This window comes from Callorhinus ursinus, unplaced genomic scaffold, assembly GCF_003265705.2.
Source record: "Callorhinus ursinus isolate GAN/ISIS: 27379988/994484 unplaced genomic scaffold, GSC_fseal_2.0 scaffold1, whole genome shotgun sequence".
NCBI lineage: Eukaryota > Metazoa > Chordata > Mammalia > Carnivora > Otariidae > Callorhinus > Callorhinus ursinus.
The window spans coordinates 112,626,317-112,653,048 of record NW_027397063.1 but is presented as its reverse complement, the minus strand read 5'-3'; the positions used below and the strand labels follow the sequence as shown (position 1 = coordinate 112,653,048).

The window sequence follows — 26,732 nt, the reverse complement described above, 5'->3', positions numbered from 1 at the left end:
ATCAAATCCAACTGGAAATTGACTTTGATTAAGGTTCACATCATTCTAGCTTTGGCTTGCAATTCTATCCAGTTTCATCTCATTCGCAAATAATTTTTAGAGCATCTCCTATGTGTACACATGGAGCTGGAGATCTCCGTTGGTTGGATCTACTTCACCAGGCTTTAAGTGCCCAGGGTGGAGGGCATCTTCTCCTCCTTCTCTGGCACTCACCACATTTCCACATTTTTTGGCCCTGAATGGACATGTAACATGGTAGGTACTTAATACACGTATAGCCGAATGTGAGGTCACACATCCTGACCCCAAGCCTCTGCCCCTGGGGAAAGACCTTACAGGTGCAATGTCAGGACTAAATCTGCAGGTGTGTGGATGAATTTCTCCCTCGGCCCAGGGGTGGCATCAGGAGAAGATGGCTTCAGAAGCCCCGGAGAAAAAGTGAACACAGGAGGGTTTGGAAGCTTCTTCAAAACAGATGTCTTGGGGAGAAATCACTTTTATTGTGATGGCTTTGTTTTAAGGAAAAGAAAAGAGACAAAACCAAGAAAGAGCCTCTGCTAACAGATGGCTGGGGGCGGCTGGACATTTCGGTCCCATGCTGCGCAAAGAAGGGGATACTGGCCCACACGTCCACGCCGCTCGTTCCTCAAGCTCCAGGTCTGCCCAGGCTTCAGTGCACCTTCTTGAATACTTGCTTGCAGACCACACCCTGCACTCTCATCTCCTGAAACAAAAGCAGATGCTTGTCACTGGCCAGAGCAAGGTCACACTTGGGGCTCAGTGCATGCAGGGGCAGGAACTTGGAAAATACTCCGTGTCTGTTATTTTTCCTCAAGAGTTGGTTGGAACTTACCAATTCCTTGGAAAGTCAGTTGAACCAGATCCGTGGAGATGGGGCTCTGCTATGCCCTGTAGGCAGAGCTGGCTGGGAAACAGATGTAGCTCAAAACTGGCCAACAGGATCTTCTGATGCCTCCCCTCCCCTTACTGTGCTCAAGGGGCCAAAAGGCTTTAGGGCCTCAGGCCTGAGCCCAGGAAAGAGTCTGTGCCCAGGCCTGGAAGAAATCAGGCCCAGACACATGACTTGGCCCCAAGGGGACTCAGTAGGTTGTCACAGGCCAAGGCTGGAAATTAGGACGGAGACTCCAGCTTCAACTGCACGTTGGAGTACCGGGGGAGTTTGAAAAATGCCTGGGTCCCAAGCTAGACGAGTTGTATCAGTGTCTCAGTGGATGGAGCACTGGAACTGCTATAAATGAAAGCTCCCAGGTAGTACTAAAATGCAGCCCAGAAGACCCATGCCCTGCCTACAGGGCAGCCCCTGCGGAGATGCCAGGAGGAATGACAGCACAGTGTCACCACACCTTGCAAGTGTTTTGTTTTGTTTGAAGAAGGCTGGAAATTTGAATATTTATGTGACATCTCCTAATTTTTAAATTGTTGCCTGAAGAAGTCTGAAGCTCACTGATGGCCAAATAAAAGAGGCCCGAGGCCCTCAGTTTGCAACTTCCGGCATTGAGCCACAGAACTACTGAGCAGAAAGAGCCAGTGGAGATCCCATCATCTTCCCTCAATTGCTCTGCAGTTGAGGAAATAGAGGCCCAGGGAGAAGACGGGCTCAAGGTCAGGCACTGCAGCCCAGGCTCTCCACATTAGCCTAAGCTGCCTCTGAAAGTCATGCCCTCCCGTCTCCTTCCAGCACTCACACATCCCAGGGCTCTTACAGACTCTGGTCTTTGCAGAACCCCCATGTGGCAGGATGGCATTTTCCAGATGAGGCTGAGGGAAGGAAGGCACTTACTCAAAGGCACCCAGTGAGTCAGGAGTTGAAGCCAGGTCACCCGGACAAGCTTTTTTCCCTTCTCAGAAGGAAGGTAGTTCGGGAGTTCCAAAGGGGCAGGAGTGATGGGAGGTCTCCTTTCAAAGGACATGTGTTATTTTAGCCCTCCAGGGGCTAAGACCGTTACTCTAGATTTGTGTGTGCTTCTCCCAGACAACGGGTGGAGTAGAAGTGGCTTTGACCAGAGTTCCCAGGCTGGAGGCCCACACCTGAACTGAGAAAGGCCTGTCCTCCACTGACCCAGAGTGTTGAGATCATGTCTTAGAGAAGCTTAAAGAATTCTCCTTGGTTCTAGCCTGCCACAACTTGGCATGGTGAACATAGACATTGTTTGGGAGCAAATTTCAGTCTTCCGGTTTCTAGCTGTGTGACTTGGATATAAGCCTCTGTGTCCCCATCTCCAAAATAGGAACCCTAATAGTACCTGGCCCATGGGGCTGCTGAGAGAACAGAAAGAGACATGGAATGCAAAAGAGCTTAGCTCCATGTCTGATGCACCTCTTCACCTCCTGCCTCTGGCTGGACAACTGAGTCAGCCTAGACCTTGAAAACACATCCCTTGGTTTTTAAAGTCACTCAAGCGTCTTCTCCAGATCCTTAGAAGAAAAGCTTCAAAGCAGAACCAAGGCCCAGCCGCAGGGCATTCTTCCAAAGTCCATTGGACCTCAACAGTGACCAGAGTCTCTGGGCCCAGCTCTGCCCCCTACCACCCCACACACCAGCAACCTACCAGGTGCAGCTCGTCACCCTCAATCCACTGGGTCCAGCCACGTCCCTCCTTTTCACCTTTCTGCACACACTCGAGTTTGTCCCCGTCCCAGCTCACCGTGGTCTGCCAAGCGAAAGAACAGGGTGGTCAGTCTTGAGCAAGTAGCCCCTAGGGGCTGGGGGAGGGGCAGCCCCAACCTTGATAACCCAGGGTGCGCTCAAGTCAGTTTCGTTACAGAAAATTTGCAGCCTAACTCTGTCCACCATGTGCTCTTATTACAGTATGCAAATCAGCTTTAAAATTTATAAAAACCTTCCTAGATTTCACCTAAAGGGGAAATTAGGAGAGAAAAGGCCATTAGGGTGGGGAATCTCAGAGCTGAGGCTGAGTAGGGGGCTGGGAAGGGAGGAGGGGCTTCAGAGGCTGGGCGCACAGCAGGTGGGCAGGGAGAGGGCTACCAGCCTGCATCTTGCAGGTGAGGTTGACTTCTCAGAGTGCCCTACCTGTTCCCAGACCTTTCCTTCTTCCCTCCCTCCCTTCCTTCCTTTCATTGTTTCAACCTCTGCAGGGTTAGGGCACCTAAAAGACTCGAGCCCTGTCCTCCAAGAGTTTTCCACCTCATGGAGAATGACCTGAGATGTAAATAACCAGCTGGAGGTACGACGACAACTCTTCCAGGCGCTCTCTGTGCTGGCTCCAAATCCTCACGACTGTCCATTTGGAGCATGGATTAGCTTCTCTGTTTTACCGAGTGGGTTAAGGGACCAGCCAAGTTCACCCAGGTGGCCAATGACAGAGTCAGGTCAGAACACAGATCTGTGGGGCTCTGAAGCCCTCCTCCCCACTTAGACTACACTGCTTTCCTAGGTGCCCGGTGTCACCAGAGTTACAGACCAGATGCTGTGGGATCCCAGCAGAGAGTCAGAGAAGGGGAAGCTCTGGGAGGAGGAGGCAACAGGGCTGGACCTTGAAGGAGAGGAGAATGGAGCTGAAGCGGAGGAAAGGAGACACAGGGGGAGAGGGGTTTTCAGTGGATCACCATAAGATGAAGACACAGAGATGCAGCAGCATCAGGCATGCTCTGGAAGCTCCTCAGGTGGGTTCCAGGGAACCTTGGGAGAACAAGGGGGAAGCTTCCACTGCCCGGCTGGTGCTCACTGCCACCCCGCTCCCCACCCTCGAACCCTCTCATCCTCCCTGAGCACTCTGTGCCCTGCCCAACTGCTGGGCATGCTGAAGGGAAGCCAGACAGCAGGAGAAGGGAAGCCGCAGGGCTCAGCCTATGTCCATGGGAGACTTCACAGTCTTATTGGAGTGGCAAGGGCTCACTCAGAAATACAGGGCTTAGGAGTTGGAATTCAGCGGTGAGACAGTCCAGGAACTCATGGTCTGGACTGGGACCTATGTGCAGGTACAGAGGGCATGCCCCATCTTCGCCGCTACCCACCTCCCTTTGAACAGCCTTGCCCTATGTGGCAGTTCCACGTTATAAGCCCTGCCTCCCCACTGTAGCAGTTAGGACTCCGTTTGCCCCTGTTCACTGTGTGGCTCTAGGCAAGTCCACCCCTTCTCTGGGCCCCCACAATCCCCCCTGTCACAGGAGGGGGCCAGAGGCCATTAACTCAGAGGCCTTAGCTTTACAGAGGTAAGGTTCTAGGGTCCTTGTGTTCCTGGGCATGTTCGGAGGGTCAGGATTCAGGAGAGAAGAAGTATGCAGTGAGTGGGGGCACTCCCTATAGGAGGACAGCGGCCTCCGGCTCCCAAGCCCTAGTCTCCCTCTCCAGGGCCTGCTGATGACTGGTGCCCTCTGCTGTCGGGATGCAGCCTGCGCTGGAACACAGCCTGCCAGGTGGAGCCCGCTCTGCGCAGGAACCAGCCTGACCTCCGGCCCGTTTCCCTGAGGGAGAAGCAGCACAGAAGGACTTGGGGCCAGGACGTTGCTTTCCGGGGTCTAGCGATCGCTCAGGGCACGTGTCCAGCCCCAAGACAGAAGGTCCCACTTCCAAATCAGAAGGTAACGAAGTGGATGTTGGATGAGGTGTGTCGCAGGCAGAGACCACTAATGAGTCAAGCCACGAGACAATTCTCTGCGTGCCTCGTCCATGCCAGGCCTGCAGAGGGACGTGGGGGCTGAGAGATCAGACATTGCTCGACTTCAAGGAGCTCGTCAGAATACTTGGCTTCCTCATCGACTGAACTCCTCTTTGTTTATCCAGAAGTCTACTCTGCATACTAAGGGCTCCAGACTCGGATCAGAGGCCAGGAGAGGATTGCCGGTTCCCAGTTACAATAAACACACTTCTGCCTCTGCCAGATATATTAGAGTCAATAAGCATATTCATGCCATCTGTGTTGGAAAATGCAAGAAACGCTCAAAGAAGAGCACAGGAATAAGAACACCTGTAACCTTGCTTCCTCAGAGATAATTACTCTACCATTTTGCTGTATTTATGTCCACTCTCTTGTTCTATTAATGCATATACATATTTCTGTTTTTAAAAAATTAGGATCACATCATTTATGGTTCTGTACCCTAGTTTCTTCATTTAACAGAAGCAACTTTCCACTTCAATAAACATTCTGCATAAGCATTATTTTAATTGTTACATAATATTCAGGAAATGGCTACATAATTTGTGGGGCCCAGCACAAAATGAAGATGAGGGGCTCCTTTTAAAAAAAATGATTCGGAATTTTAAGATGGTGACAGCAGAGCATTAAACCAAGTGAGGGGCCCTTCTGTGCGTTGTGGCCCATGTGACTACACTGGTCACAGGACCAGGAGGCCAAGCCCACTAGTATTTCATTGTATATGCATACTATTATTTAGCTCATTCTGTATTCTTATTTATTATTCTGTGCTATTATAAATAAGACTGCCTGGTATACACAGTTTTGAATACATCATGTTCTTTTTGTTAGGCAGGAGGGGCAGAGGGTGAAGGGGAGAGAGAGAGAGAGAGAGAGAGAGAGACTCCCAAACAGGCTCCACGCCCAGCAGAGCCCCACAAGGTGCTAGATCCCACGACCCTGAGATCATGATCTGAACCGAAATCAAGAGTCGGATGTTTAACTAACTGAGCCACCAGGCACCCCTGAACACATCATGTTCTTAGAATAAATTTACAGAGGAAGAATTGTTGCATTAAAGAGTATGCATATTTTTAAGACTTTTGATAAGTATTGCCAATGTAATCCCCAGAAAGCTCACACCTGTTTACCTTCCAACACCAATGTCAGGGCATGAAGCTTGAAAGTGATGTTCATTAGTGGTAAAGCAGGCTTTGCTCCTGAACTAACACGTTACCCTTTCCAGATCATTTGACATCTTTTAATGGGGACCATTTGGATATAAATAATAAAATACCTTACCAAAAGAATGATGGATAGCAGAATTTCAGGCATCCTGAGAGATGGAGGGATATAAGGAGTGGGTGGGAGGCTCCTGGGGTATAGAGAACCCTTTCTTGGAGCCCTACCAACCAGGACCCTTTAAGAGAAGGATCCCTAACACACAAATGCTATGGCAGTTTCCAAAGGCACTTTCTCAACCTCAAGTTCCTATTGACTCTGACCTTGAGTGAGTTAGACAGAACAGAGACAAGAATAGTCTCTGAGGCTGAACTCAGTGATGCTAAGTGACTTTCTCAGGGTCGCCCAGCTAACAGGGAAAGAATTTGTGCTGGAACATGAGCCTTGCATGACTCTGTGCCCCATGTTTCCCAGCCTAGGGCAGGGCACCTGGAAATGTCTGCTGAAGACTCTGGGACCTGCAGGTATACTTGGACATTATGCTGAGACTCTGAGCCGCCCCCCAGGAGAACACCTTTCGATTCAGTCCAACCACTGTTGGGTGTGGATGCTGGGAGCCAGAGATGGGTCCTAAAGGGCAGACAGAGAAGTGCCAGGTGCTTACAGCCCAGTGTGGTTGGCACTGGGATTAGGGGAAGCGTAGTGGCTGCGGTGCCTGGGACAGCTCCTCATTCTCACAGGAAACATTAACTAGTTTTTTTTCTTTTTTTCTTTTTACTTAAGCAGGAAGGCATTCCAAACACAGTGAGCAAGGACAAGCAAGCTAGTGCTGTAAAAGCTGTCCTGGGCTTAAGGAGAGGGAGGAACAAGGCTGGGGGGTAGATGGGGCCACAGTGTGAAGCTACAAACTGGGACTGTGGCCTGCAGCATGTTTCCAACGCCTGCTAGTGCGGCCTGTCCCCGCACACAGCCCCGTGGCTCTGATCTGCTGGGTGGAACCATCAGGGAGGGCACTCACCCTGTGGACCGGGGAAACTGCCAGGCTGTCCTCCAGGTTAAAGAGGGCTGGAAGGTCAGCCATCATTTCCACTGGGCTCCTGGTACCTGCCCCCTCTCACGGTACTCCCTCCACCTGTATCAGGTTGACCCAGTACTGTCAGCAAAGAGCATGGTCCTTGGAGTCAACAGACCTGGGACCTCCGATCCTAGCTATGAGGAAAGACTCTGGGCAATGGGAGTCACCTCTCTGAGCTTCAGTGCCCTCATCTACGAAAGAGGGATTAATGTTATGTATTGTGGCTGACTGTTCCGTGGGTAGCCCCCAGTGGATCACATATTCACACCCTTGTGAAGTCCCCTCCCACAATGACCCTGGCCTTGGCCATTTGGTTTGCTTTGGCCAATGGAACATGATGCATGCAGCGCCTTTATAAGCACGTGAACCCCGGGGGCTTGGTCTCTCAGAACCCGCCCCTCTGGGAACTGATTTACTGTGCTTCAAGGAAGGCCAGCCTATTCTACTGGGGAGAAAGGCCAGCGGGAGAAGCCTGGAGGGCCAGAGAAAGGTTACTGCACAAGAACTGAGGCACCCCAGCCGAGCCTTAGCTACATGCAGAACTGCCCAATCAACCCACAGAATCATGGGGATGCATGGTTGCCCTTTTCAGTTACTAGGTTTGGGGTGCTTTGCTATATGGCATTAGACAACCAAGAGACCTACTTTCCTAAGTTGTGCTGAGGATGAGAGAAAAAATACATAAAATGCACAGGGCTGGCATGTGAGGCACTAAGTCATGGTAATCAAGACATCCAGAGTTTAGATAGGGAGGGGATTTTCTGGTCCAAGTTGAACCATAACTAAAAGGCTTTTGTTCGAAGTGGGAGGTTTGTGAGGGAGTGATGGATTGGCTATTCATCATGGTTAAATGTTTCAGAAGCTCCTTCCCTTCCAGGAGCCTTGGACCCAGACCCAAGAGGAGACTTTGCAGGGGCTGCCTGCTGAGCTGGGCACCCCGGAGCACTGCAATGTCCACGTCCCTAAAACCTAATCAGTTTTTGTTTCAGCAGAAGATCCATTTGGAGACTTCCCCCTGATAGCAATGATGGCTCCAAAAAGGTGATTTAGTTCTCCCACTTGGCTCGCCTATGTTCACTTTCGGTGGGAATGGATTTTTCTTTTTAAGCTTTGTATCCTGTGGGCGTAAACCAGCCACCCCCCCCCCCACCAGAGGATCAGATTTGTCCTAAGAACAGAAAAGAGGGGTGGGGAGTCGGGGAGTCAGGGAGGATGACCTAAGAAGAGAAGAGGGGAAATAAGGAAAGAAGTAATGTTGGAAGGAGACCGGGTAAGAAACAACGGTCCCTTGTTTTGTTGTGATAACCCCCGATGACAACCTTCCCCAGCACCTCGGAACGCACCCTGTGACCTCCTTCTGCAGTAAGAGCCAGGCACCTTCGCTGGGCCAGGAGCAGGAACGTCTGAGACAAGGATTCGCTTGCCCTGTGAATGCCATGTCTGAAAGGGTCTTTAAGAGGGCATTCAACCCAGTTTCCCAGGTCAGACTCTCACTGCTGCTTAATCCATTTAACCAGAGCCTAATGGGGGAATTCAAGGTAAGAGAATGTTCCTGATTCTTTCCAAGTGGCATGGGAAGCCATACGCCTGTGGGGACTGGGGTGGACAAGGCACAAACCACGAGGATAGGCAGTGCTGCCCCCACCCACACCATGGGCTCTGGGACTCACCCTGGAAACGAAGCCCAGACAATTCCAAGGAGAAGGGGAAGTATAGCCACCTTCAGTTCCTTTCCTTTCCTTTTTTTTTTTTTTTTTTAAGATTTTTTTGATTTCTTTGTCTCAGAGAGAGAAAGAGAGAAGAGCACAGGGGGGAGCAGCAGGCAGACGGAGAAGCAGGCTCTCCGCTGAGCAAGGAGCCTGATGTGGGGCCCGATCCCAGGACCCTGGGATCATGACCTGAGCTGAAGGCAGACGCTTAACGACTGAGCCCCCCAGGCGTCCCTTCAGTTCCTTTCCTAAGTAATCCTCACCGCAGAGACCTGCAGGTCTGCAAAAGGGCTGGAGTCCAGGGCAGCGGGTTATAAAGTGAAGTCCGTCTAACTTTTCTATTAAAAACAAATAACCTCTAACACTTTGGCCTTGTCAGCAGCTTTCCCAGAAAGACATGCACCTACAAATGAATGAAGACAGCTTTGCCTCACTCTGACAAGGGAAACTGTCACTTCAAAAGCCATTATCCAGCTCCCCTGACCACTTAGAAACCCCAGCTGGTGCTGCTGCGTGGGGACCGGTGACACAGAAAACCAGGCAGCCTTAGGAAGCACGTCCCAGGGGTCCCGAGGCCCCCTTGCCCCATGCAGATGACCTGTACTGGGAGTGACAGACCATTCCCACTGCATGGACTCATCTCTTGGCAGTGACCTGGCATGGTCTACAAAGAGTGGGACTCAACGTGCCTCCCAGGGATCTGTGACAGTTGTTAAAGCTCCTACATGCCCCCAAATACCCGTTCCAGTGAGCAGGAGGAGGCTCAATCACGGACCCCTCCCCACTTGCCCACGCAGCTCCAGCAAGCCCTGTGCTTATGGACCCACCCCTGGAGATGGCTGGGGCTGAATCTTACTGTCTCTGTGGTTCCAGAGCCAGGTCAGAAGGGAGGCAGCCATGTGTGCAAAAGCCCGAGCCAGGACTGACCCAGGTCTGACTCCAAAGCCTGTGCTCTTGAAATTTTGGAAGGGGTGGGGGACGGAAAAACCAGACAGTGACTAGACACTTCTTGTACATGATGTGAATTGCTAAAAGATGCAAATTGGCCATTCCTCCTGGAGTTTGATTTTAAAGTGTGCTTCATCCTTTGAGGGTTCCTGGGACAATCAGAAGGTTCTCAGCCTCTGGTGCCTGTGTTAAATGAGTGAGCAGATGAGAAGGTCAGGGAAGGTAACAGAGAACCTGCCAAGTGCCAGGTACTTCTGTTTCACTTGACCTTCAAGCTTGAGAGCTGATAAAAATTAGACTTAGTATTAGACTTCATTAGGCAACCAGCCTAAGTCTCCTAGGGGTTATGGGCTGAGCCATCACTTGGATCCAGTTCTTTCTGGCAGAGAAGTCCACTCGCTGCCCATGAAGCAAGGCTGGGAGAGCGATGTACTCACTCTTCTCCTGACCCACTCCTAGGAGGCTGGCAATTATCTACAATCAGCACATTTGGGGGCTGTGGGGGAAGCCAATTCTCTCTCAAAGCAGATTAAAACAAAATTAATAAGGCCTTAAAATGTGAACGAGTAATTAGAGACATAAAAGCTGTTAAAAGCAACTACTACCAACCGGTAATGCCCCAACAAGGCCTTTGTGGGCATGAAAGAACGCAATGCTGGTGCCGTGAAGGAGCTAACAACAAATGGTAACAATTCTGAGGACAAACAAAATGCTAAGATGTTAAGACTAATCTTGACATGTCATTTTTTAAATTCCTTAAACATTCCGGAAAGTACCCAGGATCAATTTTAAAACAAGAAGCCCTCAGAGAGCTCAAGGTCCTATGAGGCCAACGTTCTGGATGGGGAGGAGGGAAACAGGGCTGGGGAAGGTCACAGGGCTCATGTGGTACTGTGCTCAGTCAATCCAGGGACCCAGTACTGAGAGTCCCAATCTAGGGACCCGAAGGCTAGGCTGGACCACAGCTGTGCCACGGAGCAGGTCAGCCTGGGGGGATGGCACACAGGGAAACTGGCATCGACACCACTGTTGTTCTGTGTTGGGCTGTGTGGTGGGTACCCAACCCAGCCAGGAGGGTCAGGGAAGGCTTCCTGGTGGAAGTAAGAGCACCACTGTCATTGTCACCATCACCCTCATTCCCCTAACATGTGCTGAATACTCACTATGTGCTGGGCAGGGTATTAAACACAGGATGGGGTATCTATCTGGAGCAGATATATTTCTTTCTGGAGCAGTTATATTTCTCCCATCCTACAGATATGGAGACTGAGGCTTTCAGGTCACCCAGCCATATAGTAGGCAGATGAGATTTGACTCCAGAGTCCATGTTCTCAGCTACTGTGCTCTGCAGCTACCTGATCTCAGAGGATTCTTGAATGAGCAGGATTCTCCAGCATGGTTCTGTGCAAGGAAACATTTGGCAATTGTGGGTTTGATGCCTGCACACTAGCCTTGGGTGCTGGAAAAAGAGGCAGGTGAGGCGAGGACCCTACTCTCAAAAGTGCACAGACTATGAGAGAAGACAAGCACAGAATTCCAGCAGAATGGCAAGTGCTGGGTAGAGGCAGGTGACAGTAGTTGTGGAAGAGGAAAGGCATCGCATCAGTCTCTGAAATAGGGACAGAGGTCTATCAGGGAAGGCTTCCAGAAGGAGGTAATTAATGCCGGAAGTAATGCTGGAATTGACACCAGAAAACCCCATGAGAGTTAGGTTAAGAAGTAGAAATTAGAAAAGAGGAATGAGGGCATCCCAGGCAGAGCGAACAGCCTGGACAGTTGCAGGGAGGCCAGGGGCTGCATGAGGGAGGCTTCCAAATGAGCTTCGCCCAGCTGGACTCTCTCAGCATGACCATCCCCATGGAACCTGACCCTGCACCTCTAACCCCAGAATTTACCGGCAAGATGACTCAGCCTCTCCTTTCCTGAACTTTCCATCTTTATGGCCTCAACCAGCCAGACCTGGTGCAATCCAGATGTTTGCTTATCTGGCAGGCAGAGGGGCCTGCTACTTGAGCCAGGGCAAGGATTCAGCTTATTATCAAGTCCACCCTGGGGGTGTGGAGGGGGGGGAGGAGGGGTGTCACGGAGTAAGGGAGGAGCCATCCTGCCAGAGAGTGCTCAGAGGGGCTATGCAGGGCAGAGTCCACCAAGGTTTCATCCCTTTCACAAGAGCTTCTGGTTTCTACTTTTTATCTTTCTTTTTTTTTCTTCTTCTTCTTCTACTTTTTATCTTTCAAGGCAAACAGAAACAAACAGCTCCCACAAGATAAGAGATGCTAGCTCAGTAACTGAGGAGGACTCGTCAGCAGGTCAGGATCTCTTGACTGAGAGCTCTTTGGGGTCTGGGATCCTTTTATTCACTGCAGGATACCAACCCCCACCTTGGAATCTACAGAGGAGAAAATGCATATTACCAGTTGTAGAATGAATGAACAAGTGGCAGAAAACATTCTAGGGGCACTCATAATTTTTCAGGCAATGAATACATTTTTTTTTTTAAGACAAATTATCCCAGGCAATGTAGCTCTTTATTCTTCCATAGATTAGCCTTATAGAAATGGGTTAGCCATGGTGTGCTTCTGAGTCCTGGAGCACTTAGTCATCATGTCCGGGGCCACACAAGCCAGGAAGAGTACAGTCATGGTTTCAACCCACTTCGGCTCAACTCTGAACCCACGGCCTGCCCACTATTCCCACATGAGCATCTTGCTGCCACGGATGCTTTTGCTGCCGAGTAGTGCCTGGCAGGCTGTGGGGCTGGGGCTGGCCCCACCAGGGGACCAGGGTTTGCCTGCCTGAGCTGGGCATTCGGGGGGCCCGATGACAGCCTTGGAGAGATGCAGGCCTGAGCCCCAATCCATCCCTATATCTTTCCAGCAGGGAGACCCTGAGCAGTGTACCCCACCTTCTGAGCCTGCATGTCTTCATCTGCGAAGTGGGGCTGGTGAGTCCTGCCACAGAGCAAGAGCCATCAGGATGAAATGACACAAGAGGTTCCAAGGACCCATTTCAGTGTTAGACACAGACAACAGTTCCCTCTGCGGCTGGCCTTGCATTTGAGTGCTAGACAGGGGGAGCCCACACTTTGCATGTCCAATGCCTAGCACAGAGGGCTCCAATGTGTTTGTCAAATGAGTGTCAAGGCCCAATGAGGCCAACGTTCTGGATGGGGAGGAGGGAAATGGGGCTGGAGAAGGTCACAGGGCTCATGTGGAACTGTGCCATGTTCTCTATGACCGTGGAGAGGCCCATGCCCTCGCAGGCGCGTCTCCGCTCACGTAGCTCTGCTAGCTCTTCTCTGGATGGCCAGGTGTCCTTCACACGCATGTCACCACCTCCAGAGTCTGTCTTCTGGAGGACACAGTTTACAGGAGGAGAGAATTAATAGTACCAGCTCCTACTGATGGACTAGACGATTGTAGGCTTTCCTGCCTCTAATCCTCATCATGAAGTAAGTAGGTATTCCTGACTTTATAATTAATCCCCATTTCACAGGCAAGGAGAGACACGGAGAAGTGAAATAACTTGTTTAAGGCCACCCAGTTTGTAAGGGGCATAGATGGGACTCCAAACCGGGTATGACTCAGCCCCACTGCCAGGCCCTGCCTCAGAAGGAGTTGGGCTGTGGACGGCCTCCACTGTGGAGGGGAACGAGATGCAAAGCAGACCCCACTTCTCTGCCCCTGACAGTTCCATCCCATGACACCACTACTTCACTGGGGTCACTGCCTGTGAGGTTTCAAAAGCCTCACAGAGAAATTCTTCCAGAGCTGTGACTCTTAACAGAACAAGGATGCCGCTCCCCTCTGGCAACAATCTGGAGTCAGACGGCCAGGATCCAGATTCTGGCTCCACCAACTACCTCATCTCAGACCAGTGATCCCTGTTCTGCGTTTCATTCATTCCCTGTACAACACAGGAAGAATTCTGCCATCTTGTTACACAGTTGTGAGGATTAAAAGAATTCGTGCGTGGAAAGTGCCTAGAATTCTTAGCACATGGGAAATATTATTATAAAATGGCAAATGGATCTTGCAGTGATAGGATCTACCATTTATATTGTTTGAGGTCCTGCTATTTTTACTTAACACTCATTTGACAAACACATTGGAGCCCTCTGTGCTAGGCATTGGACATGCAAAGTGTGGGCTCCCTGTCTAGCATCTCGAATGCATGAACAAGGATCACAGGTGCCCTGGGAGCAATGGCTGCAGAGAGGGACAGTGGGAAGGGGGGGTCAGGGAAGATTGGTGGAACAGTTGAGCCCGGGCTGGTCTTCACCATGGGTATTTATTCAGCCAGGGGAGGAAGCAGGGGACTTATCCCAAGGAAGTGAGCGGAGAGATGCAAAGGTGAAGGCACCTGCACGTGGTGGGGGGGGGGGGGCAAGGGTAAGGAGTGAGGTAGGGAATGGAGCTGGAGGGGCAGCACGGCCATGTCCTCAAAAGCCTTAGCCCCCTCTGGCCTTGGCCTGTCAGCACTGGGGAGCCCCTGGGGGTTAGGCTAGGGAGTGATCTGGTCAGTTTCCCTTTCTAGAATGTGAAGGACGGGCTGAAGTATTGAGGATGGTGGATGGGAGATCCATGTGAAGAAATAGTTCATGGAAAATGCTGAGCCTAGTGCATAGGAGTAAACTCAACAGGGGTGTATTATTGTTGTTGTTGTTATTATTGTTACTGGAGGAGATATTCAGAGCTGTGGGGATGGGGGAAGGGGGAAGAGGAAAGAGAGGCTAAGAAGCAGAATCTATGGAACTTGTTGACTGGTTGCCCATAAACACTTTTCATTTATCATCACAGTGATCATTTATGTGGCTCCGCAGCGGTCTATGGAATTAAAAAGCCACAGTCACTCTAGCCACCTCTGGTTATGTGACACTTGGCCACACCGGCAGGAGGCAGCCAGCTCTGTCAACCACGCAGGGTCGGGGTCAGAGAGATGTGAAGTTGAATCCCGGGGCCATGGTTAACCCGCAGTATGACCCTGGGTAGCACCTGAGGGTCCCCGTCTGTAAAATGAGAGTAGCACCTCCTCTCCAGGATTGTTGGGGGATTAAATAATACATGTAAAGTGCTAGGGCAGAGCCTGCCGCCTGGAGGCCCCCGGACGGTGGCCTGCGCTTCTTTGTGGGTTTGTGAGGCTTATTACTACACAGCTAGAAACAAATAGTTTCGTACAAATACATGTAGCTTTTTTTCCCTTTCTTTTGAATGGTTCTCCGGGAATATAATCACAGAAGTGGGATCTCTGAGCCAAAGAGCAAGATGATTTTTCTGACTCGTTGTGCACTGGCAGACGGGATTTCTCCCCCCTCATTTTCTGAGTGCAGAGCCAGTTATGTTGTTAAGGCTGGTCAAGGTGGGTTTTTGCAGCCTTGAGTATCCTCCACCCCTGGTTTATACACCTTCCATGTCCACCTGGTTTATACAGCTCTTCCCAAGAGTCTCCTCTGCTGTCCTTGGACACTCAGGTCAGGAAAGAAAGAAGAGGGGCAGGGGGCAAGGAAGGACAGACTCATTAATACCCCTGTATTAAAGACAACTAGCACCCTAAGGTATTTGCTTATTAAAGGAAACACCTATGGGCGCCTGGGTGGCTTTGTCGGTTAAGCGTCTGCCTTCGGCTCAGGTCATGATCCCAGGGTCCCAGGATCAAGCCCCACATCGGTCTCCCTGCTCAGTGGAGAGCCTGCTTCTCCCTCTCCCTCTGCCTGCTGCTCCCCTCTGCCTCTGCTCTCTTTCTCTCTGACAAATAAATAAATAAGATCTTAAAAAACAACAACAACAAAAAGGAAACACCTAGAAAAGTCATGGGATATTTAGCCAAAATAAATGTGCTCTAGTATTGGAATTTCAGGCAGCATGACAGAACCCCGGGGTTCCTGTTTGGAGGGCGAGGGCTGGTGTGTGTGCGTGTGCACGCATGCGTGCTCTAGCACAACTGAGTCTGTACAACAGAGATAACTACAAAAATGCTCCGCAAGGACGAAGCTATTGTGCACCAGGCACAGGGCTTGCCGTCAGAGTTCTCAATCAACTCTAAGTCAGATATGAAGAAATACCCAAGCCCATGTGAAAGGTTAGCAATTGGACCTGAGTTGCAGGGGCCGATTACCAGAGAAGCCTTCCATGGGGCGAAGGGGCCCCGAAGACAGCCCTTAGCTTACAGCCTCCAGATGGCTGGAGGGGAGGGCAGAGGGGGTGTCCTGCCCACTCACCTCTTCTGCTTCCAGGCCCTGCGACTGCTTTAACCAACAGAATATGGCAAAATACGGCTATATGACTTCGGAAGCTAGGCGGATCACCACAGTGTCACACCCTTTGGCCTTGTTCTCTTGGCCCCATCATTCTTGGGACCCAGCTGCCATGATCTGAGGAAGCGCAAGCAGCCAGGAGACAGTGAGTGTGAAGGCCATAGGGAACAGGGACCCCCCCAGCTCCCTGCTGGCAGGACATGCAGCAAGGATCAGCCACCCCCTCTGGGCTCTGCCCAAATTGGAGATTCATGAACAAAATAAACCACTGCTATTGCTTGGAGTGTGGGAGCACTATGTGTTGGAGTGGTTTGTTACACAGCAATAGAAAAATGAAATAATTTGCCACCACATGGAATTTTCTTAACAATCCCATCCATGCTGCTACCCCGGCTCATTTTTACAGATGAGGAAACACAGCTAGAAGGTGGACCCAAGATTCAAATCCGGGTTCATCTCAAAGCCAGAGCTCCTAAGTGCTCTGTCGTGGCCCATACTTGCCCACACGCTCCCGGTACCTGCTGCGCACGCTGCACACGCCACTGGTGTCATCTCCTTGGAGCCCAGCTGCAGACCACCGTGGGCCACTGCAAGTTTGGCATCCCCAAGAAGACTCCATCTGCAGGGACCGAACCACTTCTCTCGGCTCTCATTCAGCCCCCAGAACCAGACACCTGGAGCCCCAGCACAGGCTTATTATGCTGAATCATGACCAGCACATCACAGGATCCCGGGCACGGGCCAGCCCACATCCTCATTTTTCTTTCTCAGTAGTTACCAAAAGCGTGGTCTTTGAACCAGCAGCAGCAGCAGCATCTGGGAACTCAATAGAAAAACCCGTTCTTGGGTCCACTCCAGACCTCCGGAATTGGAAACCTAGGGGCGTGGGCAGCTCAAGTTTGAGAACTACGGCTCTAACCATTGATGCAGTTCTTAACCCACAATTTGTGGACTCTGAAGTGCTGAGGATGTTTTTAGATGCAAGAGACAGGAAACCAGTTCAACTAGCTGAAGGCAAAAGAAAGGGAATGCCCTAGCTGGCTCACGGACATGGAAAGTCTTGGAGATGGGCTCCTGGCAGGGCCTCCACCAAACCCCCAGCATCACAGTTTCTCTCTCTCTCTCTCTCTCTCTCTCTCTCTCTCTCATTTCTGCTTCTCTGCTGGCCTCATCTTCTCTTTCCCCCCTGCTGGATTTCTCCATGCAGCTGGGGGGGCGGGGCGGCGGCATGGCACTCTACATCCCGCCCGCTGATGAACTTGAGAGGGACTAGAACCCAGCTCTCTGCCAGGGTCCCTAAATTAAATCCCAGGAAACGGTGAGATGAGGTCACATGTACAATCATGTGACAGGTCATGGGACACTGTCATCACCCTGGTTTACGGCGCTCATCCCGCGAGAGACACTGTACCATGACTGGCAGCTCCTTCAGACCCCACAAGGTGAGTGGGGGTGTAACTCCCAGCAGAACGGGAGGTGCTTCTTTGGGTGGGGGGGGCAATGTCGGTCAGAAAAAGAAACAGCAGTAGCTGCCCCAACTGCCACCTGGCCATAAGTGATGACTTTGCCCCCAGTCTAGGGCATCGGAAGGGCTTTTGGCCCCTTGTTGCGCACAGTACTGTGGCTTCACAAGGCGCTGTCCCCTGCACTATCTCCATGGCCCTCAGAATTTGCCTTGTGAGACAGGCAGAGCAGCAACCATGATGCCCACTTCACAGGTGTGAAGACAGAGGCAGTGTGTCCAATCATTTAAGGTCACTGTCGGTTGGGTAATGGAGGTGGATTCAAACCCAGACTCTAATACCAGCACTCCTCTCCTCACCTCAGGCCTTGTCAGTACTCTATGCTCGCCTCCAGGCGGTGCTGGGCTCACAAGAAACTGAGGTGCTGGTCCTCAGCTGAGCTGGGCGGGACACCTTGTAATAGAGAGCTTTAGAAATAGACCAGTTAGAATCCTTCCTCTGCCACCAGCTGGCTGGGTGACCCAGGGCTAAAAAGGCTCTTCACCTCTCTGAGCCTCGGAGTCTCATCACCAAAATGGGCACAAGGACACTTACAGAACAGCATTTGCTGTGGAGACCAAAAGAGGAAAAGTGCTAAAATCATCTGGTGCAGACCTGGCGCTCGGTAAGGATTTAGTGCATGTTATTTCCCTTTGTTCCTGCCTAACAAAAAACAAAACCTAACACAACAGTGTGATTCTTGAAAGCTACTTTGTGCATTTTATTTGGGTTGCTTTAATTCTTCTTTTTGTAATCCTCAAAAGCATGCTGCTGACACCGATTTCAAAGGTCAGGGAACTTTAGCGAAGACATGAAAGAGACCCCGTGTTTCCATCTTGGAAAGGAGTTAGGAGGCTTCTAAATCTGAGGGCATTCATAGCTTGGTGGCCCAGGGAGTTAATTCTGCCATCTGTTTTCTTTTAAAATACGAACCAGAAAAAATCCATTAATGAGTCAAGAACAGGATCAGAAAGCTGGCAAGAATTTAAACCAAAGTGTTAACAGCAATTTGGTGGGTTTCATGCATTACCATATATAATTAGATGGATGCATGGGGGGGATGGATGGATGGTTGGGTGGAAGGAAGGAAGTCAGGGCAGGAAGGGGAGGAAACACATGGTTAAAGGAGAGAGAATTCAGAAAATCTATAAACACTGATATGGAAAGATCCCCAAGAAGTAGCATTGAGTGAGAAAACAACACACCAAGGAGTGGATTTCTTTCTCTCCCCCCACTTTTTTTTAACTGATCAATAGATAGACAGCTTCTATATTCGAGGAAAATTTCCGACAGATCCACAGACACAGTAGCAGAGACAACCTCTGGGGAGCGGGAATGAGGCCAAGTGGGGGAAGGGACCCTTTCCTTTGCAGTCCACTCTCTCCTGGGCTATTTGAATTCTTTTTTTCCTTTTACAATAAAAACAAAGAAAGCAACAGAGGGGTGGAGAGCTAGGAGAGCGGAAGGGAGGCTCTGTGCAAGGGGTCATCCTGAGTTCACAGCTGGATCTGAAGAAGAAGCCACATCAAGGGGAGGAGGCGCCAGGCTCCCACATGAACAAAGGTGCCCCCTCCAGGGCAAGCCTGACGCAGTGTCCACGGTGGGATGACAAACGGCCCTTCTGTTGCCACCGAGCGGAGAGGGGCTCTCGGCTGTGATTGCTGACCAAGGCTGCCTTCTACCACAAATGCGGCTCCTGCTGGGGACAGCCGGCGACAAGGAACCCAATCAGTCCTCATTCCAAGGGATTCCCAGGCCCAGGAGTGGGGCACACTACCTGAAGTTTAGGGGCACCTTCCTCATTCCGGCTCCCCCACCCTGCCAAAGCTCCATGGGCTAGATTTGATACATGATATTGGTTTCAGACCGGGCTGGAGGTTTCCTTCCCGTGGATAAAGACATGCAGGAGGCAGTGCAGAGCAAAGCCACACCCGGTCTTTACACATTTCCACCAAAATGACAGCCCCTGCTGCTTGCGGGTCATGTCAAACGGACCGGGAACTGACCGGGAAATGTGAGCTGTGTGATCCTGCCCACACAGATCTGTGTCCTCCAGCCCTCGGCCTGGCAGGGGAACGGAGAGCCACTCCCCGGTGGCTCTGGGCACGGATGGCAATGTCCATGGGAGGCAGATGGCTGGACCCAACCAGCCAGTGGCACATGGCCCTCTGCAGCTGACGTTCTAGTTTTCCCACTGTCTGTGGAGATGCAGGTACACAGAGATGTTTCTTTCCCTCCAGAGCAGTGGTTCTAAAGCTTCAGCGGCATCAGAGCCGCGGGGCACACTCATTGAACCCCAGACCGCTGGCCCCACGGCCAGAGGATCTGATTCAGTAGGTCAGGGCTGTGGCTGGAGAATTTGTGTCTCTCCCTAGTTCTTGTGCCACTGCTGCAGGTCTGCGCTTTGGGAACCGCCGCTCTAAGGAACCCACAAGGCAAACAAAGACATCTGGCCGCTTGACCTCAGGTAACGGGGTGGGGTGAGGCCTGCAGCGAGCTGGAGAATGTCCCATCTAAAGTAACACTGTGACAGTGTCCCGGGAGCCCACACAGCACCCAGGGTGGAAGAAATGGGCACCCAGTGTTTTCAGCAATCTTGACTTGGTTGGTTAGAAGAGCCAGAAATACAGACTTTTCTTTGAAATCTCACAATCTCCGGCAATCATTGGCAACTGGCTCTGAAATTTTTCAAGCATTGTGCAGGCCAAACAAAACACATCTGCAGGCCGCAGTTCTAGAGCACAGATAATGTTCGCACAGAAGGAGGCAGAACCAGAGGTCACTGAGCCGGCAAGCCCCTGGGCGCTTTGGGGAAGGGTGCCAGTCTGACCTGAGCGCCTCCTGGCAAGGGGTCCCTGTAGCCAGTCAGAGCTGCATCTAGGCTCCCTGCTGGGTACTCATCACTCCCATGTTCCCCGGCCACATCTTGCACTCCAGTCTTTGAGGACTGCCCCTCTCTCCCCTCCGAAACCCTCTCCCAACAGGGCCTTTTCTGACCCCTGGGCCTTTGTTCTTATGGTTCCCTCGGCCTGGAATGCTCTATCCCTTTTCCACGTCTGCACTAATTCTTACTGGTCTTTCAAGGTCCCCTCAGCCGGGCAACTTTGATGACCACTGCTTCCTCACCCCTCTACACCGTGGTCCTCAGCCCACTGGGCTTCCCTCACTGAAGAAAATGGCCTGAGGATGCACCTGTCTCCTCCACAGGCCTGGGTGCTCCGGGAGGCCTTGCTGCCTCTGGGTCCCCAGGGCTGAATCCAGAGCCTGGGGTGGGACAGGTCTGAAATAGCATTTACCGACTGCTCTTCCCCTGGCCTTGGCCTTCCTCTTGTCCCCTTTCAGTTTGCCTGGCTGTTTCCTGTCTATCCTTCAAGCTGCCGTTCAGACTACTTCCTGTGGGAACCTTCCCAGACGTGCCAGACCCAGTAGGGGGTCCTCCTCTGGCTGCCCTGCCCCCATCCACACAGCAAGCACCACGTGGCTGGCCTCCCCGCTGCCCTGAGCTCTATGAGGCCAGGAATCTTGTGCAGGTCACCTCAGTAGCACAGGTGCTGCCAAGATAGAGTAAGTACCATGAAATGCCTGTGGGACTGAGAAATGGATGAACAAAACAGATGAACGAATGATCCCAGGTGAGAAACGAGACCCTTGTGAGGAAGCTCAGAATGAAGCCAGCCTGGTGCTGAGAACAGATCGGCCTCCTCCTGGATGCTACTCCTGGCAGGTGGGTGCAGATCATGTGGAGCAGAAGGGGCAGTGGTGAAAGTTACCTCTGGCAACCGCCTTGCCCAGGACCCCCACGGGCCCCACACACCTCAGCCAAGGTGACCTCTTGGCAGGCAGCTCCTCTGCATTTGCAAGCCTCGAGCTGGACAGTTGCTGTAATTGTATTCTCCTACACCCTCCCCTGGCCATGCTCTTCCCTGTAGGCCTCCATCCAGTTGGCAGTCCCAAGAAGAAGGTCTTCTCTGCAATGGGAAGGGCCAAGGGGAGGCCGGAGCAGGGGGGCCATCCATCCCCTCCAACAGCAACAGCAAGGTACGTGAGTGCCGTATACCTGAGAGGGGGCCGCCCTGAGTCCGGAGACAGCAAAGGTGACCATGAGGCCTAGTCCAATCCCATCTGGTTTGCCCAGCTGCTGGGCTCCCCGATCTGGTCACCTGGGTTGTCCTAATGTCCTTCTTCTGGGCTGAGAAAAGAAGGCGGCCATGTGCCCCTTCCTTTGTGTCTGAAACCCTTCCTTCTCCCCCTTTGGTCTTGTGTAGAAATCACCTCCTCCAGATGTCCTTCTGGGATCCCCTCCTCTGGGTACTTCCCTTTGTCACCACTGATCACACTATGTTCTGACAGTTTGTGTGTCTGTCTCCACCACAAAGACTGTGAGCTCCTGGACACCAGGGATTGCAACATTCTCCTCCACGTCCCTGTATGAGCATGGGAGGAAAGCGGTAGGTCCGGGGCCGTGGAGAACGGCAGGGACTCTGGAGCTGACAGACAAAATGCAAATCCTCCCTCGGCCACTTACTTAACCCCCCCAATGTCTCACAATGAGAAGTCCTGCCTTGGTTTTCTTATCTGTAAAATGCGGTTGAAAACAGTACTGTGAAGAGTGAGTTGAAATACAGTAGTAACATCGGCACTAATAAGCACCAGCTCGTATTACTAGGTGATCAATTCATGTTTCACACATTATCGGATGACGGAGGGAATGCAAGACGGAAGATGATTGGCCAAGTAAGTACAAGCCAGCACATTCCAGAGGTTGCAGTGACCCAAAACAAATAGGGGTGTCTGATGTGCTCTGTGAGCACCCTAAGAGTGAGCTGGGGACAAGGAGTGTCCTCATAGCACAGTTGCATGCAGCAGGCCAGGGAGCAGATCCCGGGCAGTGATCTGAAAGGCAGGGCCCCACCTCACCGAGGCAGACACTGTCTGTTGCTCTCCTTTCCCACTGTGAGCCCCTCTGAGGATTCCAAGGCCTTAGGTCCTTTAAGGGCACAAGCTGACATGTTTCTACAATCATACTGGCTTCTCCAAAGACACTCCCTGCTGGCTACCCCCTCTTCTGCCATCATTCCAAACAGCAGACTCAGACACTGACTCCTGATTCCTGTCAGATGAATCAACAAGGGGGGTGGTGAGGAGTCCAGGCCTGGGGCTCCTTATCCTCACCCACTGGCACCCCTTCAACTCCAGTGGCAGCAAACCTCCATCATCTGGGTTCTGCAAAGGCGACCAACAGAGAGGCACCTGGCTGAGAGCAGGAGGGTGGGCTTCAAAGTCCAAAGGCCTATGGTTCAAATCCCATCTCTTGCAAGCCTCTTCCCCTCTCCGGGCCTTGGTCATTGCATATTATGGGGTCCTGAATCTCTCCCTCACTAGGCTGTGTGTAAAATAACTGGCACGGTTGTAGGACACACAGCAGACCTTGGGTAAATGGCCGGAGTGGGCGGGGAGAAGGCAGCTGCCTGGGGGTGAGCATACACTAGCTCTGGAGCCAAGACTGTGAAAGGGATTCCGGGAGTACCCTGACCTTCCAGTGACCTGAGAATGCGGGTGGAGACTTGGGGCTGACCTTCCAGAGTTTGCTGTGGAAACGCTAATTGGGGTCTCCGGGTCATCAGCTTCCCGCCCTGGGGGGATGGGCTGCTGCCTTCCCTCCCCCTCCTGCAGGAAGGCTTCCTCTAGCCCTAGCTGCAGTGGCACTGACCTGCTGAGTGGGGATTGGCTGCAAAGTTTCAAGGCACCTCGGCGGGCAGTGGAGGGCTGGGCAGGGAAGGGGATGGCCAGGAGCCAGATCTCAGTCTGGGGATGAGGCGGGGCGGGTCAGAGGCTTCCAGGAGATTGTGCCGTCCCCCACTTCCTAGAGTGGCTTAATGCTAGAGCATATAGAAAGTTTTACACTTGAAAAGGGTTCCCTGTGTTTCTTCTTTCCTTCCTCCATTATGCCATGGCGGTACAGCCAGAGGCGAACAGAGTCAACAGACTTGTGGGGAGTTCTAGCCCAGCCCCTCCCTCACAGTGCTATTCTGGGCATGTTACTCATCTCTTTGAGATTGTTTCCTCGTCTGTAAAATGGGCATACTCAAACCTCCCTCACAGGTTGTTGTGAGGATTAGGTGAAGTTGAATGTATAAAGCGCCTGGCTCAGTGCCTGAGTTAGAGACTCAACAAACTGCAGCTTTCATAACCATTACTATCCTGTTTAGACAGAGCGGTATGCTTCATGAGTCCGTGCTGTCAACTTTGTGGGCTGGCAGTGTGAAGATCCCTGGTCCCTAAAATACAAGTGCCCTCGCTCCCTTCCCAGATGAAGTAGCCCAGCCTTTGGTCAGGCCCCCTGGGCAGGAGATGCCCTGGTATATGCAAATCCTCACCATGCACTTGCGGTCATCTATGCCCGTCAGATCCTCCTCAAACTCCTTCCCAACCTGGAAGTCCATGATATAGTTCCTGAAAGTGCTCAGCGTGCGGATGATCATATGGTCACCATCCTGCACGATCTCTTTGTCTGGCTTCAGCAAGTTGGCGATTTTGCGCAAGGCCACATTGACATCTGCAGGGGGTGCCAGAGAAGAGAGGGTCAGAGAGCTGGCAGGAAAATTCAGAGAACCGTCCCCAAGGTAGCAGGGCCCCAGGAGCCAGCTCCTGGGCGGGGAGTAGGGGGAGCTTAGCGCTGTCTTAGCGAGCAGCCAGTTCTGTGCCTTTCTTTTCCTTCCTTCTTTCCTTTTCTTTTTCTTCTTTTTCTTTCTTTCTTTCTTTCTTTCTTTCTTTTCTCTTTCTCTCTTTCTTTCTTCTTTCTCTCTTTCTCTCTTTCTCTCTTTTCTTTCTTTCTCTCTCTTTCTTTCTTCTCTCTCTCTCTCTCTCTCTCTCTTTCTTTCTTTATCTTGCAACAAAGTTTATTGCCCTTACACTGACCCTTTAAAACAAAAACTAGCAAACTAAACCCAGCTTTCCTAATGAAGTTATCCACGTCTAGAGCCAACTATCAGATGTTTACCACTAATTAGCTCTAACAACACCCACCCTCCCAGCTGGCAGCCTGCTGGCCACCCTCGGAGCCCTGGCGGCCGAGGCCCTTTCGCTGCCGGGTGCACGGAGCGGAGGCTGGCCCCGGCGGAGGCAGGCGGGCGGCGGGCGCAGGAGGGCTCTGGGGAACCCACCGCTCGTCCCCGAGCCGCTAGCCGGCGGGGCGCCCCGGGCCGAGCGCCGCGAGCAGCTGCTTACCGAGGGCGCGCAGGTACTCCTCGAAATTCTCGTTGGCCAGCATCTTCCAGTACCCGGTGAAGTCGACCGGCATTTTGGGGGGCTACTGGGGCTGGACCGCCACCGAGCGGGCAGAAGCAACTCTGGGCTCTGCGGGCGCAGCGGTTCCGGACGCGATCCGGGTGGTGGGCGGCCCGGAAATGTGCGCCCTCCGGGGGCAGGGGGCTCTGCCGGACGGCTACAGCTGGATTCCAGGCGCGCACAAAGCCCGCGGGAGGCTCCCTGGCAGCCGTCGCTCCTCCCTCTTCGCGGGGGCGGGGTGGGGACCCGGGTTGTTGGAGGGCCAGGTTTGTCCCTGGCCCTCGGCCACCTTCATTCAGACCTTCAGGTCGCCTCCCAAGGAAGGAGGAGATGGGGGTGGGGGGGTGTTTTATTAGCCCCAACTCTATGGTTCCTGCGGGATTCCTTCCAACGCCTTGAACTTCTCACATTTAGCAGCCGCTTAAGGGTTAAGAAACAGTTTCGTGGCGTTTGCTGGAGTGATTAGGAAAGAGGCCACTTACTGGCCTTTGTCTGAAGCCCTGCGCCCGTGGCCCAGTCGGGCTGGTGGGCGGCCAGGGTCAGGAAAGCTGGGCAATTGCACTCTGGGCAAGGAGGGTGGGTACTTTCCACATCCCTCCCCCAAATAAAAGCGAGGTCGATGTTGTTTGAAGTACGGCTAAAAAGGCCCTCTGGGTGGTTCAGATGCACAGTGAAGTTTGAGATCCCCTGCTTTATGCAAATGTAAGATCGATACCCGTTAATTTTTTCCCTTTCCCTTTCACCTAATGGCCGCGCTCTCCTCCACAGTGTTCTGCACTTTGTTTTTTTCCCTTAATATATTCTGGAGATCTTTCTATTTCTGTACATTGAAAATGTCATTCTTTTGCAGGTATTCCATTGTTTATCTAGCTTGTCCACCACTGAGGGACATTTGTGTTGTTTCCAATCCTTTGCTATTAGAAACAGTTCCCTAATGAAGATCTTGGATCACATTTCCTTTCCCACCCGGTGGGTATGTCAGAGTGCTTTAAAACCTCTGCCTTTGTCAGTGAGGAGATGACATAATCATGTGGGTTGACTTTTTGACCCTCTATTAAAGATGAACTATCTCTTATAAATTGCCTTTTGCACAAATCAAAGCCTAGGTGACAGCAGGTACTTTTCTCTTCCTCCCTAGCACTGCCATGGCTTCCTCCCCACCCCATCCCACCCCCAGCCTGGGGCTCATGTTAGTCCTCACGTTGCTGTTGGCATCTGGCTGAGTTAGGAAGGGATGCCTCTTCCTCAGGGTAGGGACAGCTCTGTCCCAGGGAGAGGCTTGGATTTAAGCCTCTCTCACCCAGCTTGCTTTCCACCAGGGTTTCTCAACCATGGTACTGTTGCCGTTTGGGGGCCACATAATTCTCTGTTGGGGGTGGTGGTGGTGGTCTGTCCTATGGACTGAAGGATGTTTAGCAGTATTCTTGGCTTCTACCCACTAGATCCTGTTGGCACCTCCCACAAGGATGTCTCTAGACATTGCTGAATGCCTGGGAGAAGGGTACAAAATCACCCCTGGTTGAGAACCACTGCTCTAGGCAGCTGTACCCCTATCCGGCCGGTTCCCCATCTCTTCTCACCTGGCTCTGGGATGCTCAGGCCATCAGTTGTTTGCACAGACCCTGGCTCTGTGTTCCTCCCTAGCCAGCTCGGGGCCTATCCCAGGGGATCAGCTAGGGCAACCTATCTCAGCCCTGCCCAACCTGAAGGTGCAGGAAGAAACTCTTGTGGCTCAGTCAGTGGACAGGTGGGGTCTGGCATGGACTGGGTTCTCTGTGGCATCACTCAGGGCCAGCCATGGCCCTGGGTTTCCTTGTCAGCCTGACTCACCAGAACAGAGAGTCAGCCAAAGGCTTAAACAGTGAACTGGCCATTTCTTGATCACCCCAAACTAGTCTAAGCTCTTCTTCCTGCTCCCCTGAGTCATCCAGCTCAGCAGCTGGATTTCTGACCCTCCCTAACTTTCTCTCTTTGTGCTGAGTCTCCTGAGATGGCTTATGCCAAAGGCCCATCAGAGTGCCTGGCACGCAGCAGGGGCCCAGTCCGTTCTGGCTGTCTGCCATGCCCGCAGTGGTCCCTTCATGTTCTAGGCAGAGAGGCATGGCCCTCCTTACCTGTGTCTGGTCCTCCCCTGTCCATCCCAAAGGACCAACATCG

At 52.1% G+C, this 26,732-nt stretch overlaps 1 protein-coding gene and 1 long non-coding RNA gene across 2 annotated transcripts; both read right to left on the bottom strand.

The window, feature by feature from the left end:
* Nucleotides 1-478: 478 nt before the first annotated feature.
* RBP1 (retinol binding protein 1) lies at nucleotides 479-24,975 on the bottom strand. Its single transcript, XM_025867081.2, has 4 exons — nucleotides 24,516-24,975; nucleotides 23,666-23,844; nucleotides 2,571-2,672; nucleotides 479-724 (listed from the first exon to the last, which is right to left on the bottom strand). Exons 1-4 carry the CDS (start codon nucleotides 24,586-24,588, stop codon nucleotides 671-673), a joined length of 408 nt encoding a protein of 135 aa, XP_025722866.2. The 5' UTR covers nucleotides 24,589-24,975; the 3' UTR covers nucleotides 479-670.
* Nucleotides 17,983-22,650, bottom strand: LOC141373937 (uncharacterized). Its single transcript, XR_012380398.1, has 2 exons — nucleotides 20,861-22,650; nucleotides 17,983-18,987 (listed from the first exon to the last, which is right to left on the bottom strand). It is a non-coding gene; the product is annotated as an uncharacterized lncRNA (long non-coding RNA).
* Nucleotides 24,976-26,732: the final 1,757 nt, after the last annotated feature.